At 34.3% G+C, this 19,506-nt stretch overlaps 1 protein-coding gene across 8 annotated transcripts in view; it reads left to right on the forward strand.

Annotated features, from left to right (window-relative positions):
* Positions 1-17,277, forward strand: part of AGFG1 (ArfGAP with FG repeats 1) — a 78,684-nt gene extending 61,407 nt beyond the window's left edge. For 2 of the 8 annotated variants that reach the window (XM_045775252.2, XM_045775257.2), the window contains 6 exons: positions 714-793; positions 1,002-1,094; positions 5,793-5,840; positions 7,895-8,053; positions 9,217-9,308; positions 9,937-17,277. In XM_045775252.2, the coding sequence (XP_045631208.1) occupies positions 714-793; positions 1,002-1,094; positions 5,793-5,840; positions 7,895-8,053; positions 9,217-9,308; positions 9,937-9,996 (532 nt within the window). In that variant the 3' untranslated portion in view covers positions 9,997-17,277. The remainder of the gene's footprint in view (positions 1-713; positions 794-1,001; positions 1,095-5,792; positions 5,841-7,894; positions 8,054-9,216; positions 9,309-9,936) is intronic. The other 6 variants (XM_045775255.2, XM_045775258.2, XM_045775256.2 and 3 more) reach the window with 4 other exon arrangements.
* The last annotated feature ends 2,229 nt before the right edge of the window (positions 17,278-19,506 follow it).

Below are 19,506 nucleotides of genomic sequence, written 5' to 3' on the forward strand. Positions count from 1 at the left end.
ATCAGATATTTTCCAAATAATATAAAATTGGTAAAAGATTCATTTAAAGTGCAAGATAAGTTAGTAGGTGTTACTTCAATAGAGTGCAAAGGAGTTCATTGATATGATTTCAAATTCTATTTTGCAGCTAACCTCTGATAGTAAACTATCACTGTCATTTTGGGTATGATATCAAGGAAAGTATTCACAATTACCTGAAAAAGCTGTTCATATTCTCCTAGTTTGTCTATAGCCATACCACCCTGAACGCACCCAGTCTTGTCAGATTCTCCTACTTTGTTCAACTAGGTGTCTATGAGAGCAGTTTTTCACAACAGCACGATCTTCTATTCTAATTCAGGGGATTTGCAAAAATACCGTTGTGACTCTTAAGTTCCTTTGGTTTTAGAAAATATAATTCTTTATCATAAAAATGCTGCTTACGTTAGCATGTAATAGCTTTGTGGTTAATTTTAAAAGAATGAAATTTTAAAAAATTTCTGTTTTAATTTCTGTACTATACATATTGTTAATATATAGCACATTTACACAAAGACTCTGGGGTTCTCAGTAACTTTTTTCAAAATGTAAATGAGTCCTGAGACATAAAGTTTAAGAACTGCTATGATGTACGGTATGTTCAATTATACCTGTTTCCACATTTTATGGCCACCCTCTAGACAGATTACCGTTGCTTTAAAAAAATAGAAAACTCTTTCTGTATTTGTTTTCAGCAGTGTTTTTGGAACAGTGCCAGTGGGTGCTTCTGCACAGACACAGCCTGCTTCTTCAAGTGTGCCTGCTCCATTTGGAGGTATGTGTTTCTGGTATATATGCTGGTTTTTATAAAGCTTGTGTGTATTGTACTGCATTTTCTTAGGAGTACTGGAAGGCTATGAAAGCAACAATTAATTATCAGAAAGCTCTAATTTTCTATGTTCATAATTGTATGAACAAATATTTTTAGTAATTGAATACAAATACATTAGGATTTTACAGTGTATTTTTGTAATTTTTTAAAGCTACGCCTTCCACAAATCCATTTGTTGCTGCTTCTGGTCCTTCTGTGGCATCTTCTACAAATCCATTTCAGACCAATGCCAGAGGAGCAACAGGTAAGAAGTAAATACAGATTATAGAACAGAAAACTTTGGAAAAGGTGTTTGTTTATTGCAAAGACACATAGGAAGAAAGAAGAAAGTTCTTCTTTCTTACTGTAGTGAATGGGAAGTGGATGGAAGAGTTTGTCCGTAAAGAGTACTAGCTGAAAGTTCATAAAATCCTGGACTTTCTTATTTGAGCGGGACCGTAGCAGTTCTCTAGCGGCCCCCACTGTTCAGTCACAGCTTTCGTTGTTCACGTGAGGCAGCCTAGCGTGGCGGCGAGACTTCCTAGAGCCCTGCAGCCACTTTGTGACTGAGTGGGACTTTTGAATACAGTAATTTTTTTTTTATGATATGTTATTCACCATACAGTACATCATTAGTTTTTAATACAGTAATTCTGACTCATTTGGAGGTCTGGGGTTCTGGGATTACTGGTTATTACTCATTCAAGCTGAATAGGAAAAATTTATGAGTTTTTTTTTGTTTCATGTTTTCCTCTTCATGAGATGGCGAGGAACACATTAGCTTTGTTACACGAGGGCTTATCAATTAGGTCTTTCTAGTGCTTCTGTCTTTTAGGGCGTTCATATTTTTTAAGTTGTGCAAACCTGATTTGATTTGGGGTGTAATAATTGAATATTTTCTCTTCATAGTTTCTTAATCCTCTTTATTCCTTCCTTTTTTTTTTTTTTTTGGTTCATGCTGCAAGCCAGCCACATAGTTTTTGTATCACACCTCTTTGATTTTTGTCCTGTCACCCTGAACACCAGAACTGTTTGCTAGTATCTTAGAATGTCAGCAAGTGTACGTGGTATAGCTCGAGACCCATTAAGTTTAAAGTTGGCTGGCTTTGTTTTTGTGTATGTGTCCCAATAATTTTAGAACTAAAGCTTTAAGCATATAGCATATATTGATGTGAAATCTTGAAAGAGTAAGGTGCTTGTAACATAATTTGTGCCATAAGAATTGGTAATTATTAGCAAATCTGTGTCATTGGCAAGATTAGGAATTGTGGTAGTAAGAGTTTCTTCAGTCATAATTTGTTGGTATCTCACATAATAGAGGTTTAATAAGTATTTTAATTTCACATAATTTAAAAAAATTGTTTTTGTTTTAATTCAGGTATACTTACTTAGTGATTCAATTTCTGTTGTGTTTTGGATGGAAATATTCATCAGTTACGATATATGTAACATTTGTGTTTCTTAGCACATTATTTTGACTTGGTGAAATGAATATGTAAGATGTCTCTGGGCACATAGGATTCTGTACATTGTCTTATATAGTCCTCTTAACTCTCATCAAATACATGTTGACAGCTGAGGGAAGTGAGACTCAGAAAAGTTAAGTGAATATGTTTTGGGTACAGCCGGACTTGTGTTCAAATCCTGATTTAGTTCTTACATGCTAGGTGACCCTAAAAGATCTTTTTATATGTTAATTTACTCTAATGAGTAGAGTAAAGATGTTAGGAAGATGTACTAACATTTGTTGAATGTTTAAAATTGTTTACAAGATACTGTTGCAATTTTTATAGCTGTTATAACCCCATTTGTCAACTGAAGGATGGAAACTTAAGTCAGATTGTACCTTGACTAAGTTTGTATTGATCTAACTTCTCTGAGCCTTATTGTCAGCCTTTTCTGTAGAATGTGAGCAATATTCTCCTACTGGCAGGATTTTTGTGAGAATTTAGATGGTACAGACCAGTGTGCGTGGTCTTTGCATTGTCCTGTATGGTTGGTAAATCTTTCCTGTTATTTCCCTTTCATGACTGTACCTCCAGATTGGTTTGTCATTAGAGTTAAGGGCTTTTTTTTCTTCTTTTATGTGGAGTATGAAAGTCCTTTAAAGTTAAGGATCTACATAGGATGTACATGAATATAAAAGGTACGATGTATGTTCAGATGACATACGGTGATATTTAGTATTAGGCTAAGCACAATTTATTGAAAGGTAAATTGTATCTACAAGTTTTTATTTCAAGATAAAAAAATTTTTCCATTATTAACCACTTTAATTTATCACATTGATCACCTTCATTAAGTTGTTATAGAAATGATTAAAAGTAACTGTTAACTACTTATGTTTCTATTGAAGTTGAAATATGAATCGTATTTTGATAAATAATACTATGCTTAGAACTTTCCAATGTCAAAATTAATATTCTTTAGGAAATATTTTTTGTTGCTTTCAGATATTTTGTTAAATTCCATTTGAGGTTGCTTTTGAAAGAGAGTATTTCATAGTAGTTCTTTTCAGAATTTAAAACATTTTACTGATATATTTCTTTCTTAAAATACGTATTTTAATAATCATTTTTCTTCTGCATTCATAAAGCTTTGGGGCTTTAATTTTCTTTTACCATGTTACATAGAAACCTTCATTAGGGTATTAGCCAACATGGCCTAAGACCTTTTTCATTTTTATTCTATAATAGCATTCTTTTTTATAGAGCTTTTGAGACCTTAAATCTAACAGTTAATACAATTTTCAATTATTATGAAATTCTCTTACAATTCTTAAATCTCTCCTTTGCTATGGAGTGAATAGTCTTTATTTCCCTAACATCATTTTAATGAATTAGTGAATGATTTAAAAAATTTTTTTACCCCCGAGGAGATAATAGAAATGTAGAGAGGAAGGAATCATAGTAGCATCTAGGCCAGCCTCCTTGTTTTGTTACCTAGGTGGAGACTGATTTGATGGGTTTGCCTTAAACATTCAGAATTGATTAGTGACTAAGCTCATATTTGTACCCAGAACTCTTCTAAACCAGCACTGTTTCCACTGGTTCCACTCATTCCACTCATTAAGAATATACCTAAGAGAAAGGAAACTGTACATCCACATAGAAACTGGTACAAAGATGTTCATAGCAGCATTATTCATAATAGCCAAAAAGTGGAAACAACCCAAAATGTCCATCAACTGATGAATGGATAAACTAAATGTGTTATAATCATAAGTGGAAGTTTGTTTGATAATAAACAGTAATGAAGTCCTGATTGATGCTACAACATGGAAACATTAGGCTAAAGGAAGTGAATCACAGAGTAACATATAACCTGTGATTGCATTTGTAAGGTGGTATGTCCAGAATGGGCCCGTCTGTAGAGACGGAAAGAAGGGGAGGTGAGAAGAAGGGTGACAGCTGATAGGTATGGAATTTCTTGGGGCTGCGGATAAAAATATTCTACAGTTTGATTGTGATGATGGTTTTACAACCCTGGGAAGATATTAAAAAGCACTGAATTCTACACTTTAAGTGGACAAATAGTGTGGTAATGTGGATTATATCTCAAAAAGCTGTTAAGTCTAAAAAAGTTTTATAGCAATCCAGGACTAGAGCTTAAGAGGAGGGCATCATTGTCACAGACTAAGGTTACGGCAGTTAATATTGGTTCACAGTCACTGTTGACTAAAGGTCAGTTTGTACCAAAGTGTATTTTGTAGAGCATGTCTCTTGAGATGTTATCAAATACTCCATGGAAAAGGGTTTTATGCCTTATTATTAGTGCAGGACTTCTCAAGAGACTTAGGGATTTTAAGAAAGGAGATAAACATAGAATGACCTAACTTACTTATTATAGAACCCGTCCTCCCCAGTTACCCTTTTGTTGAATTCAGAACACAGTACTGATGTATCTCTTAAGTACACATCTTTTAAAGTTATTAGCAAGAAAAATATATCCATTGGATATTTACGGCACTTTTTAAAATTTATTGTTAAATTTATCTTCATGGAGCTTCGTCAAGTAGATACTGTTATCCCTCCCCTCTGTCTCCTGTTTGCAAATGAGGAAACAGAAGCTTATAGAAGTTAAATAACCTTCTATAGTTAGAAAATGACAGAACCAAGACTCCTAACCACTGTAATCTCTCAATCGCTCTGTTGTCCCACATTTAATTGGTTAAGTATGCTAATTTAAAATGCATGGACATATATTTTTGAAACATTTCCACTCCAGATGGTTAAAACACACAAAAATTTCTAGTACTTAAAAACCTAAGTTTGTTTTCTGTTCATTACATGTATTTATGTGTAACCTCTCTGACTTCATTTATACCCAGTAAGATTTACACAAGATGCATTTTTCTCTTCTCTTTTCAGCCATTACATTGTAAACTGAAAGTTGTATTCACCTTTCTAATGATCTACACTGAATAATTTTCCCCTCATCATACTTAATTAGTTCACTTGTGTTATCTTTATGAATTTCTAGTTAGTGTACAGAATTGTAAATAAAACAATCAAACGTCATTCAGGTTCTGTCCGCAAGATTTGACTTTTTAGATGCAAAAGGTAGATTCGGGTCATTTTAGATTATCCTATGAATAGTATTTTTGGGTATAACTCGTGAGGCCTACAAAGTCTTTATGGATGTAGTTTTATCTTGTCATAAAAAATGTTAGTGTTTATTTAAAAATGGGCTTCATAATTGGTTCTTTCATTTTATATTTATTTCTCTGGTATTTATTATTCTAATTTCCCCTTTGTTTCAAACAGGTTAAATATTAGTGTCATGAATGTTATTGAAATTAAAAGACTTTATGGATATGTTTTTATTATGTATTCTTATGCTACCCACTTTGTAACAGTATATTCTAATTTTAGGACTTTTTAATGAAACAAATTTACTTTTATTTTGACAATAGTTAATCCGTAAGTTAATTGACATTGGTCTCTTTATGGCTTTCCATAAGGCCTTTCTGGAGCAATGCATTCTCAAGTGTTTCCTCACGCTCATTTTGGTAGGTGGCCACAGCTGATACCTAGATTTGTGTGGCAATTTGTCTACCTGCTTGTGGAAGCTTCTGCTAGTGTTCTGGATCCCTGCATGTGGAATTAAGTTTTTTCCATGTTTTACAATGGAGTGGGCATGGATGTGTGGCATTGGGATTACATTATATTTAAAGTTACATGAAAATTGTGGTGATTTGTGTTTTAATGCTGAAAAGCATTATCGCTTACCTCCATGGTCACATTAGAATGTTAATAGCTTTTTTGATTATTTTTCTCGAGTTTGAATTCATAGTACTTTGACACCTTTTCAATATACCAAACCATTTTACCACATTATTCCATGGAGTTTGGTTTTGCTTAACTGTATACAAGTTTCGCTTTTTAGTGCTTTCTTATAAAGTGATTTGTCAGAGTTTGTCAGTGCATTGTTGTCTGTTATGAAACCCTTCTGTTTCCCTTGCAGTGTGCTTATTATTCTTTAATTCACTTGCTTCCGAGTGGCTTGTTTTCTCCTGTTTTCTCATCAATCGTAATTTCAAAAAATTTGGCATTCTGTTTAGATTCATTGAGAAGAATTGCATTGTTATAAACAATAGGATTATGAGGATTACTTTGGGCAGTATCTATAGCATGACTTCTGGGGTTTTTTTTAAAATAAAATATAATCTGCGTAACAATTTTAGTATTAATTCCTGTGCCTTAAATCAGAGATCAAGTTGGTAAATTTAAAAAAATTTTTTCAAATCAAATTCAGTGAATTATCATGTTTTTAATAGCATCATGCCGACAATATTTCACTGTTGTAATTGCTGGTATTCTGTGCTAAAATCACCATTATTGGCTCTTACTTTACCGAGACTTTTTCCAGAACATATACTCAGAAGGTTCTGTTTTTAATCTTCACTAGCAGTAAGTAATATACTGTTTTGCTACTACATCTGTGTCTTTTTAATTTTTTTTTTAAGAGAGAGAGGAAGAGAGAGGCAGGGGAGGGGCAGAGAGAGAATCTTAAGCAGACCCAGCACAGAGCCCAAAGCCCAATGTAGGGCTCAATCTCACCACCCTGAGATCGTCCTGAGCAAAATCAGGAGTCGGACACTTTACCTACTGAGCCACCCAGGCGCCCCTACTACATGTGTTTGTATAATGCAGATTAGTTTATTAGTAATTCATAAGTGGGGGAGTGATGGCAGCATACCACGTGTATAGTGATTGTTAACACCCTGATGTCAGGGCAGTCTAGATCACAGTGCTCACTTCCCCACCTCTGTCTTTTCTAAGAATGCTTATTTCACTACCTTTTCAATCTTTATGCATTTTTCCCTAATCTCTATAACTCAGCATCCTAACCTTAAACCCCTTACTTATCCAAAGCAGTCTATTTATCTTTCATACGAGATGTGGTGGTCCATATATTTCTTTTGGAATTGATGTATTAAGAACTTCACATGTTCTTTTAATTGTGTTAGTGGTTTTACTAGGAAAAGCCATCCCCCTCCAGTCCCTTTTGGGCTCTGGTTACAAAGTTGTATAGGTTTTGAGAGGCCTGCTTCTAACTATTTCTTCTATAAATCTTGTTATTTTCAGTGACCTATTTTTTAGAAGTTTTAAAATTTTTTTTGTCAGGAACATCCTTACTACATTATAGCAGACAATTCAGTGGATAAAATTCAGTCTTTGCTATTTTACTGTATATAGCAAAACAAAACTAAAAACAGAAGTGTGTGTATTAGTATACATGTGACTTGCATGATGATAGGCTTTAAAAAGTTGACTGCTGTTTAGACTTTTAATTACTTTGAGAAGTTTTCTTGTGATTTCAAACGATAATTTTAATAGTGTCATTCTGGTCATTGGGTTTCAGGAGAACAACATTTAATAGATTGTGTTAAACTGTATAGTGCTTAAACTTATTACTAACTTTGTTAGGGTTTTGGAATTTAAAATGCTTTTAGTGTACAACTTAATGTTTTTCAATTGAAATCATTCTGTAGTGTGTGGTGTGAGGAGCAAATCCTGCTCTTTTGTGTGTCATTGATCAGCCCTTGCTTTCTCCTGTCAGCCGCGACCTTTGGCACCGCCTCCATGAGCATGCCTGCGGGCTTCGGGACTCCTGCTCCCTATAGTCTTCCCACCAGCTTCAGCGGCAGCTTCCAACAGCCTGCCTTCCCAGCCCAAGCAGCTTTCCCTCAACAGACAGCTTTTTCTCAACAGCCCAATGGTAAGATCTAACACTTGGCTAGCTGTAAGTCCACGTCAGACATCCTTTATGTATCATAATGTATATTTGGACAGAAAGCCTTGTCCAAAGAATGCTGTGGCACTGTGTGCTAAACGTTTACTACACAAATATAGACACCTTTGGTGATTTGGGCCTTAGAAAACTGAATGATTAGTAAGTTTTTGTGACCAGGTTATAGATTTAGGAGAAATCAGAGACTGTCTAAAGAGTACCGCTTCTTAGAATCTCCAGTGTCTTTTCTTTTTTCCTCTTTTTAAAGATTTATTTATTTATTTGTTTTAGAGAAAAAGAGCGCACCTGTGTGTGAGTTGGGGGTGGGGGGCAGAGGGAGAGAATCTTCAAGCCGACTCTAAGAGCGGAGCTCCAAGGAGGTACTCGATCTCAGACCCATGATCACAACCTGAGCTGAAACCAAGAGTCAGATACTCACCCAGCTGAGCCACCCAGGGGCTCCCCCCGGCCCTCTACAGTCTCTTTATTATTAATTTTTCTTGTATGTTCTGATACACTTCTTGATTTTAAAAGAAAACTGTGTAGACCTTGAGTGTTTTTGTTTTGCATCAGAAAACTCTTGTGGATCTGCTGTTTTGTATAAGTTATTTATTTATGTGGGAGACATAGACTAATTTTCTAAATAGGTAACTGTATTGTGGTTAGAGTTTGTTACTTGTTTACTTGTTCTAGAGGCCAGGGATTTCTTTACCCATTAAGCTTATTTGCTAAAGTTTCAAAGTCCATAGATTTGAAGATTATTCTTAAATTATAATTGTATATATATTTTTTAGTGTCTGTGGTTAGATAAAATTTGGAAATAAGGTCCATGGCAGAGCCATAATGATAAAATATTTCCTAACAAATACTGTGCTTTTCACATGAAGCCATTGTGTTTTGCTTGCAGCCCGTCTCAGATAGTCACAGGTTATCTATTAATTCCATTTCTGAGAAGCTGTATGAAAGCTGTATTACATGTGCCACAGGAACTTTGTCTCTGGTATTTGAAAGAGCATGAAACTTAACAATTAAACATTGATATAATATTGTTGCTGTGGTAGGAATTTCTCTGAAACTCCTTATGAGGCTTTATAAGCATCAGATTGTCTCTGAAAGGTATGGGTTATAATTGGTGGTTCTGTTTTAACAAGGTGCAGGTTTTGCAGCATTTGGACAAACAAAGCCAGTGGTAACCCCTTTTGGTCAAGTTGCAGCTGCTGGAGTATCTAGTAATCCTTTTATGGTAAGTGAGATGCAGTCTTAAGCACTTTGTAAGTTGTTGTGTGTTATTTTCAAATTAGGAAAAGCAAGATTTGACTGTACTAGCTACTGTTTGCTATTCTCCTGATGTGACAGTAGAAGATTTTACAAATTGAGACAGCCGTCATGCATGATCCTTTTTTGACTTAAAAAGACACAAACACACAGACACACAATCAGTTGCAAATCCACGCACTGACAGTAAATAAGCTACTTCATAGCATGAAACTTGTTTGCTTTCTTGTCAAAATAATGCTTTATGAAAAGCTGTAGATTTAGTGAACTGTGTGAAAAGGGCTTGGAGTCAGAGATTTGGTTTGAATCATAAATGCATTTTCTTAAGGGCCAAGCCAAGTCCTTTCTTAGATTCTGTTACGAGAATTATATGAAATAATGGATATTAAAGGCCATAACACAGTTTCTGACACCTGATAGTTGTATTATATCATGTTGCTAATAATGAATAAATATGATTGCTTATAATTATAAAATAATTTCTAATCTAAATACTGTTTCATTAAATTAGATTTAGTCAAAGTTTAATCTTTTCATATTTTCACACATATACCACTCTTACTTGTCTATTTATTTTGTCTTATGTTTTTCTTTAGACTGGTGCACCAACAGGACAATTTCCAACAGGAAGCTCATCAACCAATCCTTTCTTATAGCCTTATATAGACACTTTACTGGAACGAACTTTTACGTGGTCACATTACATCTCTCCGCCTCTTGCACTGTTGTCTTGTTTCACTGATCTTAGCTTTAAACACAAGAGAAGTCTTTAAAAAGCCTGCATTGTGTATTAAACACCAGGTAATATGTGCAAAACAGAGGGCTCCGGTAACAACTTTTAACCTGTGAATTGGCAGAAAAAGGTAGCGGTATCATGTATATTAAAAATTGGCTAATATTAAGTTATTGCAGATACCACATTCATTATGCTGCAGTACTGTACATATTTTTCTTAGAAATTAGCTATTTGTGCATATCAGTATTTGTAACTTTAACACATTGTTATGTGAGAAATGTTACTGGGGAAATAGATCAGCCACTTTTAAGGTGCTGTCATATATCTTGGAATGAATGACCTAAAATCATTTTAACCATTGCTACTGGAAAGTTACAAAGTCAAAATTGGAAGGTTTTATTCATTCTTGAATTTTTCCTTTCTAAAGAGCTCTTCTATTTATACATACCTAAATTCTTTAAAAATGTAGAGGGATACCTGTCTGCATAATAAAGCTGATCATGTTTTGCTACAGTTTGCAGGTGAAAAAAATAAATATTAGAAAATATGCTATTGTTTTTGTGTTCTTGCTGCAATGCCTTTACCAAAGTGGCCTTAAAATATGAGTAGTGAATTGAGAACATCTTGAATTCTTAAATTAGAATTTCAGAAGACTTCTAGTGACTAACTTTTATGTCTAAAAGAGAAAATTTTATAAAAAAAAAAGGCCATGTAGAAAATTTATTAAAACTACTATGACTGCTATATTCAGGAATATGTCAGTGGTAAAGCATTTAAATGTAGCTTGTCAGATTCACCATAATCCTTCTAATTTCTTTGCAACTTCTTAATTTTGTGAAAATTTGTATATATGAAGAATTTGCATGTATGTGTATTTACAGATTTTTTAAGTATCTTGAATTCTCAGACTGCAGAAGTCCTATTTTAACTATTGATTTTTAAACAGAAATATTGTCTTTGAATGTATTGGAAGCAGACATGCATTAACTGTGACATGATTGCACCTCAGTTTTTTTTTTCCTTTGTTTGGACAAACTGATATTATTAAAATAGGACATTTATTTATGTTCATTTCTGGGGGGAAACAAACTGGAACCCAGTGTTACCTTAAAGTTATAGAATACTTTGTTTAAAAAGGCAACGATACTAATGTTTAGTTATATCTTTTTGTTAATAGATGAACTTGTTTAAATATTTATGTACAGTAATGCCTCATCAAGACGTAATCTAGCAGTCTCATCAAAACAGAACACAACTGAGAAACTTGGATTAATTCTTTTTTAAATGCCTTTGAGCAACCCACAGAAGTCACAAAGTCTCTATATGTTTGTTTTTATGTGAAATTTTGATTATTTGATTTCCCAGCCCTGGCATATTAGCAGTTCAGAAGTGACAGTTTGGAAGGAGATAGAAAAGCCACGAAAACCTGTCGACCATTTAGTGTAAGGCCAGCCAGGCCAGCCTAGAGGACATCACTGTATTACGTCATGTTCTGATAATAGTCTGGTACTATGACTCTGTGTCATCAAGAAAAGGTAAAATTACATATACTAATATGTAATACGTGTTTGGAAAGTTCTATCTTACAGTGATTAAACATTTTTTAAAAAGCTTTGGTATTAAAAGAAGTGAACATCCGTTTCTTCAAACATTTTATTGGTGTTGAATACCTTTTCCAGTGGTGACTACATGAGTTGTTGCACAATCTTAAAGTCTGTGTAGTGTTCCAGACTTGGTAAAGCATTGCTGTCTGTTGCATCCCCAGCTCAGTGTGTGGTTTAGCTTAACTATTTTGATGAGCAAGAAGACTGGGAAATCTCTGTCCCTTTTTGACCAGTATGCCTCTTCTCTTAATATTGAATGAATGCTGCAGAGGTCTGTGTGTGTGGGTGTGTACTGGAAATACCTACAGTTTGGGGGTCTCTCTCCAGCCCTTTTTTCATGGAGGAAGTACTTAAGAAATGTCTTTGAATTTCTGTGTTTTAGATTGATTGGGTCCCAATCAATTCATATGTACAAAGTTATGCTATATAATTGTAGGCCATTACTCAAATAACCTACCAGGCTTTCCCTCTAAGAAATGAGTAAATTAAACAGTTGTTCTTAAAGTAATTTTAAAGACTTTTTTTTTTTCCCCTGGGTAAATCCTGAAGTTTGTAAGTAAATGAGAACTCTTATTTAAGACTTACTTTAAATGAGTGCTTATAAAATTGAAACCCTTAGGTTAAAAAGTGATCTAGCTTTAATGTGGATTTAGATTCACTTCTGTTCGACTTTCGTATTCAGACTGGCTTTTGGTTTTATATAGACCCATCCGAATTGTGTTGAGTACTGAAGAGGAGGACAAGGCTGAAGACCTTCATATTTTCTGGCTTACTGGTTGAATCAGATCTTCTCTCCTATCTTTGCTCTGGGAGGAAAATTTTCTTTTCTTTTAGGGTGGCAAATGTTGATACAGTTTAAAGGCATATTTTATTCTCATTTTTGTGACAATAGAGATGAGGCAATCACTTTCTTCCTTAAAATAATTCCTTTTGTAAATTTGAAGAAGCTTCTCTGTCATTGCCCTAGCCCCCAGCACACACCTGCTTTGGTACAGTTCCCAGAAGTTGGGAAAATGGAGAGAAAACTAACTGGCTGCTTTTACATGGCAGCACTTACAGTTCTCAAACATTTTGGTCTCTTTTAAATTACTGAAGATGCCCAAAGAGCTTTTGTTTATGTAGCTTGTATCTATCAGAAATTACTGTATTAGAAATTAATACTGAGATACTTAAAAAAGTGTTTATTCATTTAAGTATAACAATAATAAACCCATTGCATGTTAACATAAATGCCATTTTTAAATAAAAACTAGTTGTCTTCCAAAAACCATTAATTAATGAGAAGAACATTGTTTTATGTTTTGCACATCTCTGTAGCACCTGGCTTGAGAAGCAGCGAGGTTCTCCTGCTCCCTTGGCATCACAGGGATTTTTCTGTCACGTGGCACGTGGGCCCTGGGAAACTCCACCGCGCACTTGTGAACTCACGAGTGAGACAGACCTATAACATCTTAGTAGTATTATGAAAATAGTTGTGACACTTGGCTTTTGGGGACTTTGAAAACCACTGCACTACCCTTTAAATTTCTATTTTCCAGAATAACAGTGTGTGGTTATAAGGTAAACATACTGCTCCTTGAACTTCCAAGTGGTTTTCTTTGCTTGGTGGGAAAAGTGGAGAGTTGAGTTGAAACTGCAAACATGTTTAATATTGTTTTCTGGATTGTCTCCTATTTTTATTTGAAATTGTTTTAATAATGATGACATTGGTGAATATGCCCTTCAGGGATATTACAAGTTCTGATTTGTGGTTTTTTATGTTTATTTTGGAATCATTTACTATTCCGACCACTTTGAGATTGTGTCATTGTTTAATAGCTATCAGATAGCCATTTTAAAAATGAAAAAATGCTTTGCTGAAGTAAAGTCCAAAATGAATAGTTTCGTATCTCTCATGTTTATAGTTAATAATTTTAGCTATAGTTAAAGAATTTTTTTAATGAAAAGTGGATTCCTCTAACAAAAATCACTACCCTTCAGGAAGTCCGCTATTACAATTAAAGGAATGTGTTTACTTCTTCAGAAAGAGGTTTGCTATGGTTTTCCCACCAGTAGCTTTTTATACCTTGTTCATCTTTAAAGAGAGCACTTGCTGTTGCTTCTCATTTAAACAAAATGTTTTGAAATTCTTTTGAAGTGACTTTAAAGGGTAGTTTACAATAATTAGTCACCACAAACTCTGGCTTTGTTGCTGCTGTTGTTGACATATTGTAAATTAGGCTTTTTCGAGCTAATACTCCATTTCCAACCCCAGGCAGGCCCTGTGCCTTGCTTCTTGGGCCTTCTTCGTCCATGTGTTTGTGCTCCTTCCCTGAACTTGTGTTCGGAACGACTCACCTCATCTTTGGTCTCCACCGACAGTCTCAGACTTCTTTCAGAAAATTAATCTCTAGGAGACCATTGTGAAGATACGTTTTTTAAAAAGTAATGACTTCAAAGTAATGTGGTGGTATTATGGGGTGTGGTTTATTAAGCCCTTAAATGTATGAGAAACTTGCTAAGTGCTTTTCATGTATTATACAATCTTTAAACGGATGCATACTTTAAGGATGAAAGAAGGCAAGGCATAGGGAGGTTAAGCTAATGACCGCTTTTGCTCTGGGGAGCAAATATTTCATTGTTCGATTGAAGGGCTGTCACATTTATGTTTAAGTAGCCCTTTAAAAAAAAGTCTTTTAAAATTCCAAGAGAGTTACTTTCTATATCCCTTATACCTAATAAAACTTGGTTATTTGAGTTCCATTCATCATTTGATGAAATCAGTACAGTTTATTCACTAAGCTTTTATTTTATTACAAGTTAATTAATAGCGTAGTTAATGGAGCTTGTTTTAAACTAAAGAAGCATCTGAAGTATTAGAATGGTTCCTATTTTGTGAGAAACATTCCATCTTTTTTTGATATGGTTTGCACCCTAGGTGGTTTTAAAATTTACTTTCTAAAGGATGCTGTTACTAACATTTGTGTTAAATTAACCTATTATATGATCATCCTCATTAGTTACATTTTTCTTTGTATATTTTAGAACATTATAATGTCATTAATTTAAATTTTGCACTGTATATTTAAACAAGTGAATATATGACCAAGATGTAATTCTTAATGTTGTGCTGATGAAACTTTTTCTCTCATGAAAAAGTGCCCTGTTTTGTGTTTCCTGATATTTGTGGTGTAGATAACTCTCAACAACGGCTGATGTCACCTATCAGTCTGATGTCGTTAAACTTGGAACTAGAAAGAGATGCGCACCAGGCTCCCAAGCCTTTGCAAGCCAACTCCAGCGCTCAGAATGCTTCAACTCATTCATTAAATTTATTGGTGATTGTATCCAATATTGGAAGAGTCTTTTGTTTTATATTGTTAATTCAGCAAGCATTTGGACACTTTTATAAGTGGACAGGGCACGAAGGTATTTAATCTGGAAAAACTCAAGTATTGTGAAGCCTGGTATTAAAAAGTCCAGTTATTGTGCTAATGGTAAGGCTTGCACATCATGTCATATACTCTGAATTCTGTCTACAGTTTTTTGTTCAACCAACAGTGTTTTAAAAACTTGGATTTTGAATAGTTTTAAAGCATGCACGCTTCAGGTGGTCACTGGCCTATTCCTCCCAATTTTCTTAGCCTCAGACATTCAAATGTATTTTAAGACCTTCGAGTTGGCAAATCCCATGTCTATGTAAGAGGGTTCTTATGCAACCTCATTGTTCTGATTTTGGAGTCCTGTAGGATTTGAATTTATGGTATTATTTTCCAGTGAAGACTTTTGCTAAGAATGTGTTTCTTTTCAAACTTGTGGCATCTGTGTTTTCTGCTTATTTTATGGCCTTGGATAAGAATTCAACATGTATTTAAATGTATTTTTGAAATCAAAGGGCTGTGGAGTTTAATGAAAAGAGAAATGTGACTGAGGCTCTTGTAAAAAGGAAAAGTGATCTTGGATAAAATATTTTAATTAGTGATTAAAGTGCCCATTTAAGTTAATTTTGTCATTGGTTCTCTGGTATCTTAGCTAGGTGTCCTCCAAGCCACAATTTAATCAATGAGAATTTAGATTTAAACTCTAAATTCTCAATATTTTCCCTTAATCTTGAGTGGAGAGAGAGAGGAAGCACACACCCAAGGAGCCTTCTAATTTTGACTAAATGACCATTAAATAAAAGGCAGCAAAGGATTGTAAACTGATGTTATACAGTCAGTGTTTCATAAAATGCTGTGGGTACAATCAGGTTTTTTAAAGACTTTGACTTTTTTATATGTTATAAAATAATACGTGCTTATGATTTTTTAAAATTATGCAATTATAAAGGGTATAAAGTGAAAAATTACATCTCGTCTCCTTCCTGTGACTTCATTCCCACACCCCAGGGGAATATAGTTTCTTGTATTCTTGTATAGCCTTTCAGAAATGTTACCGTTCATTTCATACGCCTCTGTATACATATATACTCCTCTTGCTGTTCTCCCTTATTTTAAATGTACAACTTTGTAACTTGGTTCTTTTTATTTAATTTGGTTATCTTACTATTAGCCCATCCAGCTCTAACTCATTATTTTAATGGCTGCAGGATTTCGTTAAATGGATGTCCCTTTTGAAGAGTGTTTGTATAGATTTTTTCTACTAAAAACATTACCAAAATTGAGAACATCCTTATGCATATATGATGATAAGTCTTGACCCTGCCTGACTGGAAACTCAATAAAACAAACCTCATTCAATTTTGAGGCTTCCCAGCTGTTTATTATCTTATGCTTCCATTTAGGAAATTCTTCCAGTTAAGGGGGCCGGGAAATCCTTCAAATTGACTATCTAAGATACGTAAGAAATCCTATGCCTTTTAACTGAACTTTGAAGGTTTTCAGTCAGTCATTGAAAGGTTGTGCAAGTTCGTACCCATTTTTTGCACTTTAATTTTTCCATTTTCCCTACCCACGACTCTGGAAGTTTCTAAAAGTACGCTTTGGGGTGATTTTCTATTACTACTTGTTGGTGTTGCACCTTTCCTTATCGACAGCTTAGAATACACCTTATATTTAAAAAGATAAGGTATAGATTTACTACAGTAAAGTATTTTGGCACAACCGTGTATTTTATTCTTCAAAATTAGTTCCCTTTGCCTTAGAAAAGATTTGGATAATAACTTTAAGTTCTTATTCTTACTCCTCAAAAGACTAGGCAGAGTCCAGAGAATTTCTAAATGTGCATTTACCATTAGTCAAGACAGGATGTGCTTCCTGGAATAGTTTCTTTATGAGGACGGATATCAGCCCCACTAGCTGATAGCAAAGGTCCCGTAGCACCTACAGGCTAAGTGTAGGGAGGGAGAGGACTTACGGAGAAGTCTGAAAGAAAGGAGGAAACCTTTTTAGCCAGCAAGACAGGTCTTGGAAGATGTGTTCAATATGCCAGCATTTATGAAGACCAGTCCCTAATGCAGGAGGTGGTTTTAGGTGTTGGGACAAAAACCTACAGGCTGATTTCAGTATTCATCTCTATAACCTTTCAGTATAGATACATTTGGTTGAGTTTTTTGTTCATTGTAAAATACTGTTGGAAGAATCTTTTCAAAATAAAGACTCCTCAGTTTGTGTACCGTCTGAGAATAGCCTCTTTAATTGTCACATAACATGTATTTTCTGTAAAGCGGCTCATGCATCTACTTCCAACTTAATCTTTTCTATTCCATTAATTATACCTTAACGTTTCTCACTTTTGTCTTTTTACATTACAAAACCTCTGTTTTTTTAAAAACATGTGCTTTTACTGAGTTTTCAATACTGATTTCTCCCCCCTAAAAGATGACATTTTTCTCTTGAGATACGTATGTTGATCTAGCTTGGTCTTACGATAGATTGACTGTAATTGGATTTTACCCATTCTAGGACCTCTAGAAATTTCACAGGTAACTCGTGAGCTACCTCCTGGTTCTTCACACCCCCGTCTTTGTGGTAGCCACCACTGTTATTTGTATTCATCTTGATGATTCTGTACATTTCTGTTTAAATTATTTTCATTAATAACCATCACCAGAACCCAGAAGAAAATTTACTTTTCTTAGAATCCTTATTTCCACCATGACCACCAATATCACCTCTCCTTCTCCCCAGGGGAAAACTAATGTTTATTTTAGACTATTATTTAGTCTCATTTAATGAGAAAAGATTAAAATTCTTTTTTTCCTTTTTTTGCCCCCTTAAATAGTATGCTAACAATTTTTACTGAACTTTATTGGAGCTCTGGAAAAAGAAATAACCTAGAGTCAAACTTCCCGCATTCAAATCTTAAGTTCTGATGTTAGCTGGCCTTCAGGCCTCTAATTTAGATCTTCCGGTTCCTCAACTGCAAAATGTGACCTCTTCCAAATGGTGGAGTAGGATTCCCCTCAGCCATTGGAATACATGTTTAAATTAGATAGTAATTAGCCTTGAGAATTAGAATTAAGTGTTTCAGAATAATAGTTTGAAATTGGTGTTTTTGTAGATCAAAAATACCAGGTGTCAGCCTCATAGAATTTAGTGTTTCGGCCACTATTTGTTAATTACCAATTTTGTGACTTGCATCTCATGTAATTGCTATCATTTAATGGTCACAACAACTGTTTCCAGGCAGTATTTGTGACAGAAAAGTTGACATTTAGGTGTTTTTATTTGGCCAAGATTATAGTTACTTAGTAAGTGGCCGGAGGAGAGTTCTGACTTTAAAATTCATCCTCTCCTATATTCATACTTTGAAGCTTCTAGTTCCAGCAATTTTAGTAAGAGTGAGTTTTTTGGAAAAACAGCCTATTTCACAAACACTAATGGAAGTGAAAAAAAAAAACCAGTCTTCTTATCCTGCGTGATTTAGTTTTGGATTTTTTTCCCTTCCGTATTTGCTTCTTGCCTATAGCAGATCTTGCATTATGATCATAGCCAGTTAATTTTTAAGATACTTTCCCCACATAACTATGTTCTTCCAAACTGGAAATACATTTATTATTTTTTCTGCTTGTAAAAATAATACACTTATTGTAAAGAATCTGAAAATACAGAAAATTACTTTTTTTAAAAGAACTATACTCTCACGTAGATGTAAGTACTTCTGGATTCTGTTCCATGTGTAAGTAAATATAAAGACCTCTTCCAGAGTGGGATCATGCTATGCTATTTTGTAACCTCCTCAGTATATCATGGGTTCCTTTCAGTTTCAAGCATAGATCTACATTCTCTGCCAATGATGTTTCATTATGTGGGGTTTGCATCCCTATGTAGTGTGAACATTGAGGTTGCTTCTGATTTTTTCAGCATCAGAAATTTTACCTACACCTTTACACACTTAGGGTTTGGCATCAGGTTTTCTTAGAATTGTTGAGTGAACAGTGAATATCTTGGTCATTCATCGTTTTTCATAATTTAATGTTAATTGAAAACCTTGCTGTGTATAACCTTTCATTTGTTTTATGTCTTGGAGTAAATTATAAAAAATCACAAAAATGGCTTATAAGGATTAAGATTTTATCCTCTCAACTAAACTGCTGTTTAAAGGGATTGATTTAATTTTTACAAATACCAAAAAGGCATGTGGCCCATTTTTACTTCAATATCCAGTTGCCAGAGAGAGTTCTTTTTAATGATTGCTAATTTAAGGGATATGAAATAATGGCGCATCTTATTTTCCTTTCTTTGATTACTAGTGAAGTTGATTTTTCCCATGATTTCCTAGTTGCATTTTCTCATTTATGGATTGTTTTAAAAGTTAATTTAAAAATTTAATTAGGTCACCTAAATTTATATCTTTATTCATCACATTCTATATTTGGGGATTACCAAGGCACAAAGGAGAACCTT

This window comes from Ursus americanus, chromosome 1, assembly GCF_024610735.1.
Source record: "Ursus americanus isolate L20-20 chromosome 1, mUrsAme1.1.p, whole genome shotgun sequence".
NCBI classification, from domain to species: Eukaryota; Metazoa; Chordata; class Mammalia; order Carnivora; family Ursidae; genus Ursus; species Ursus americanus.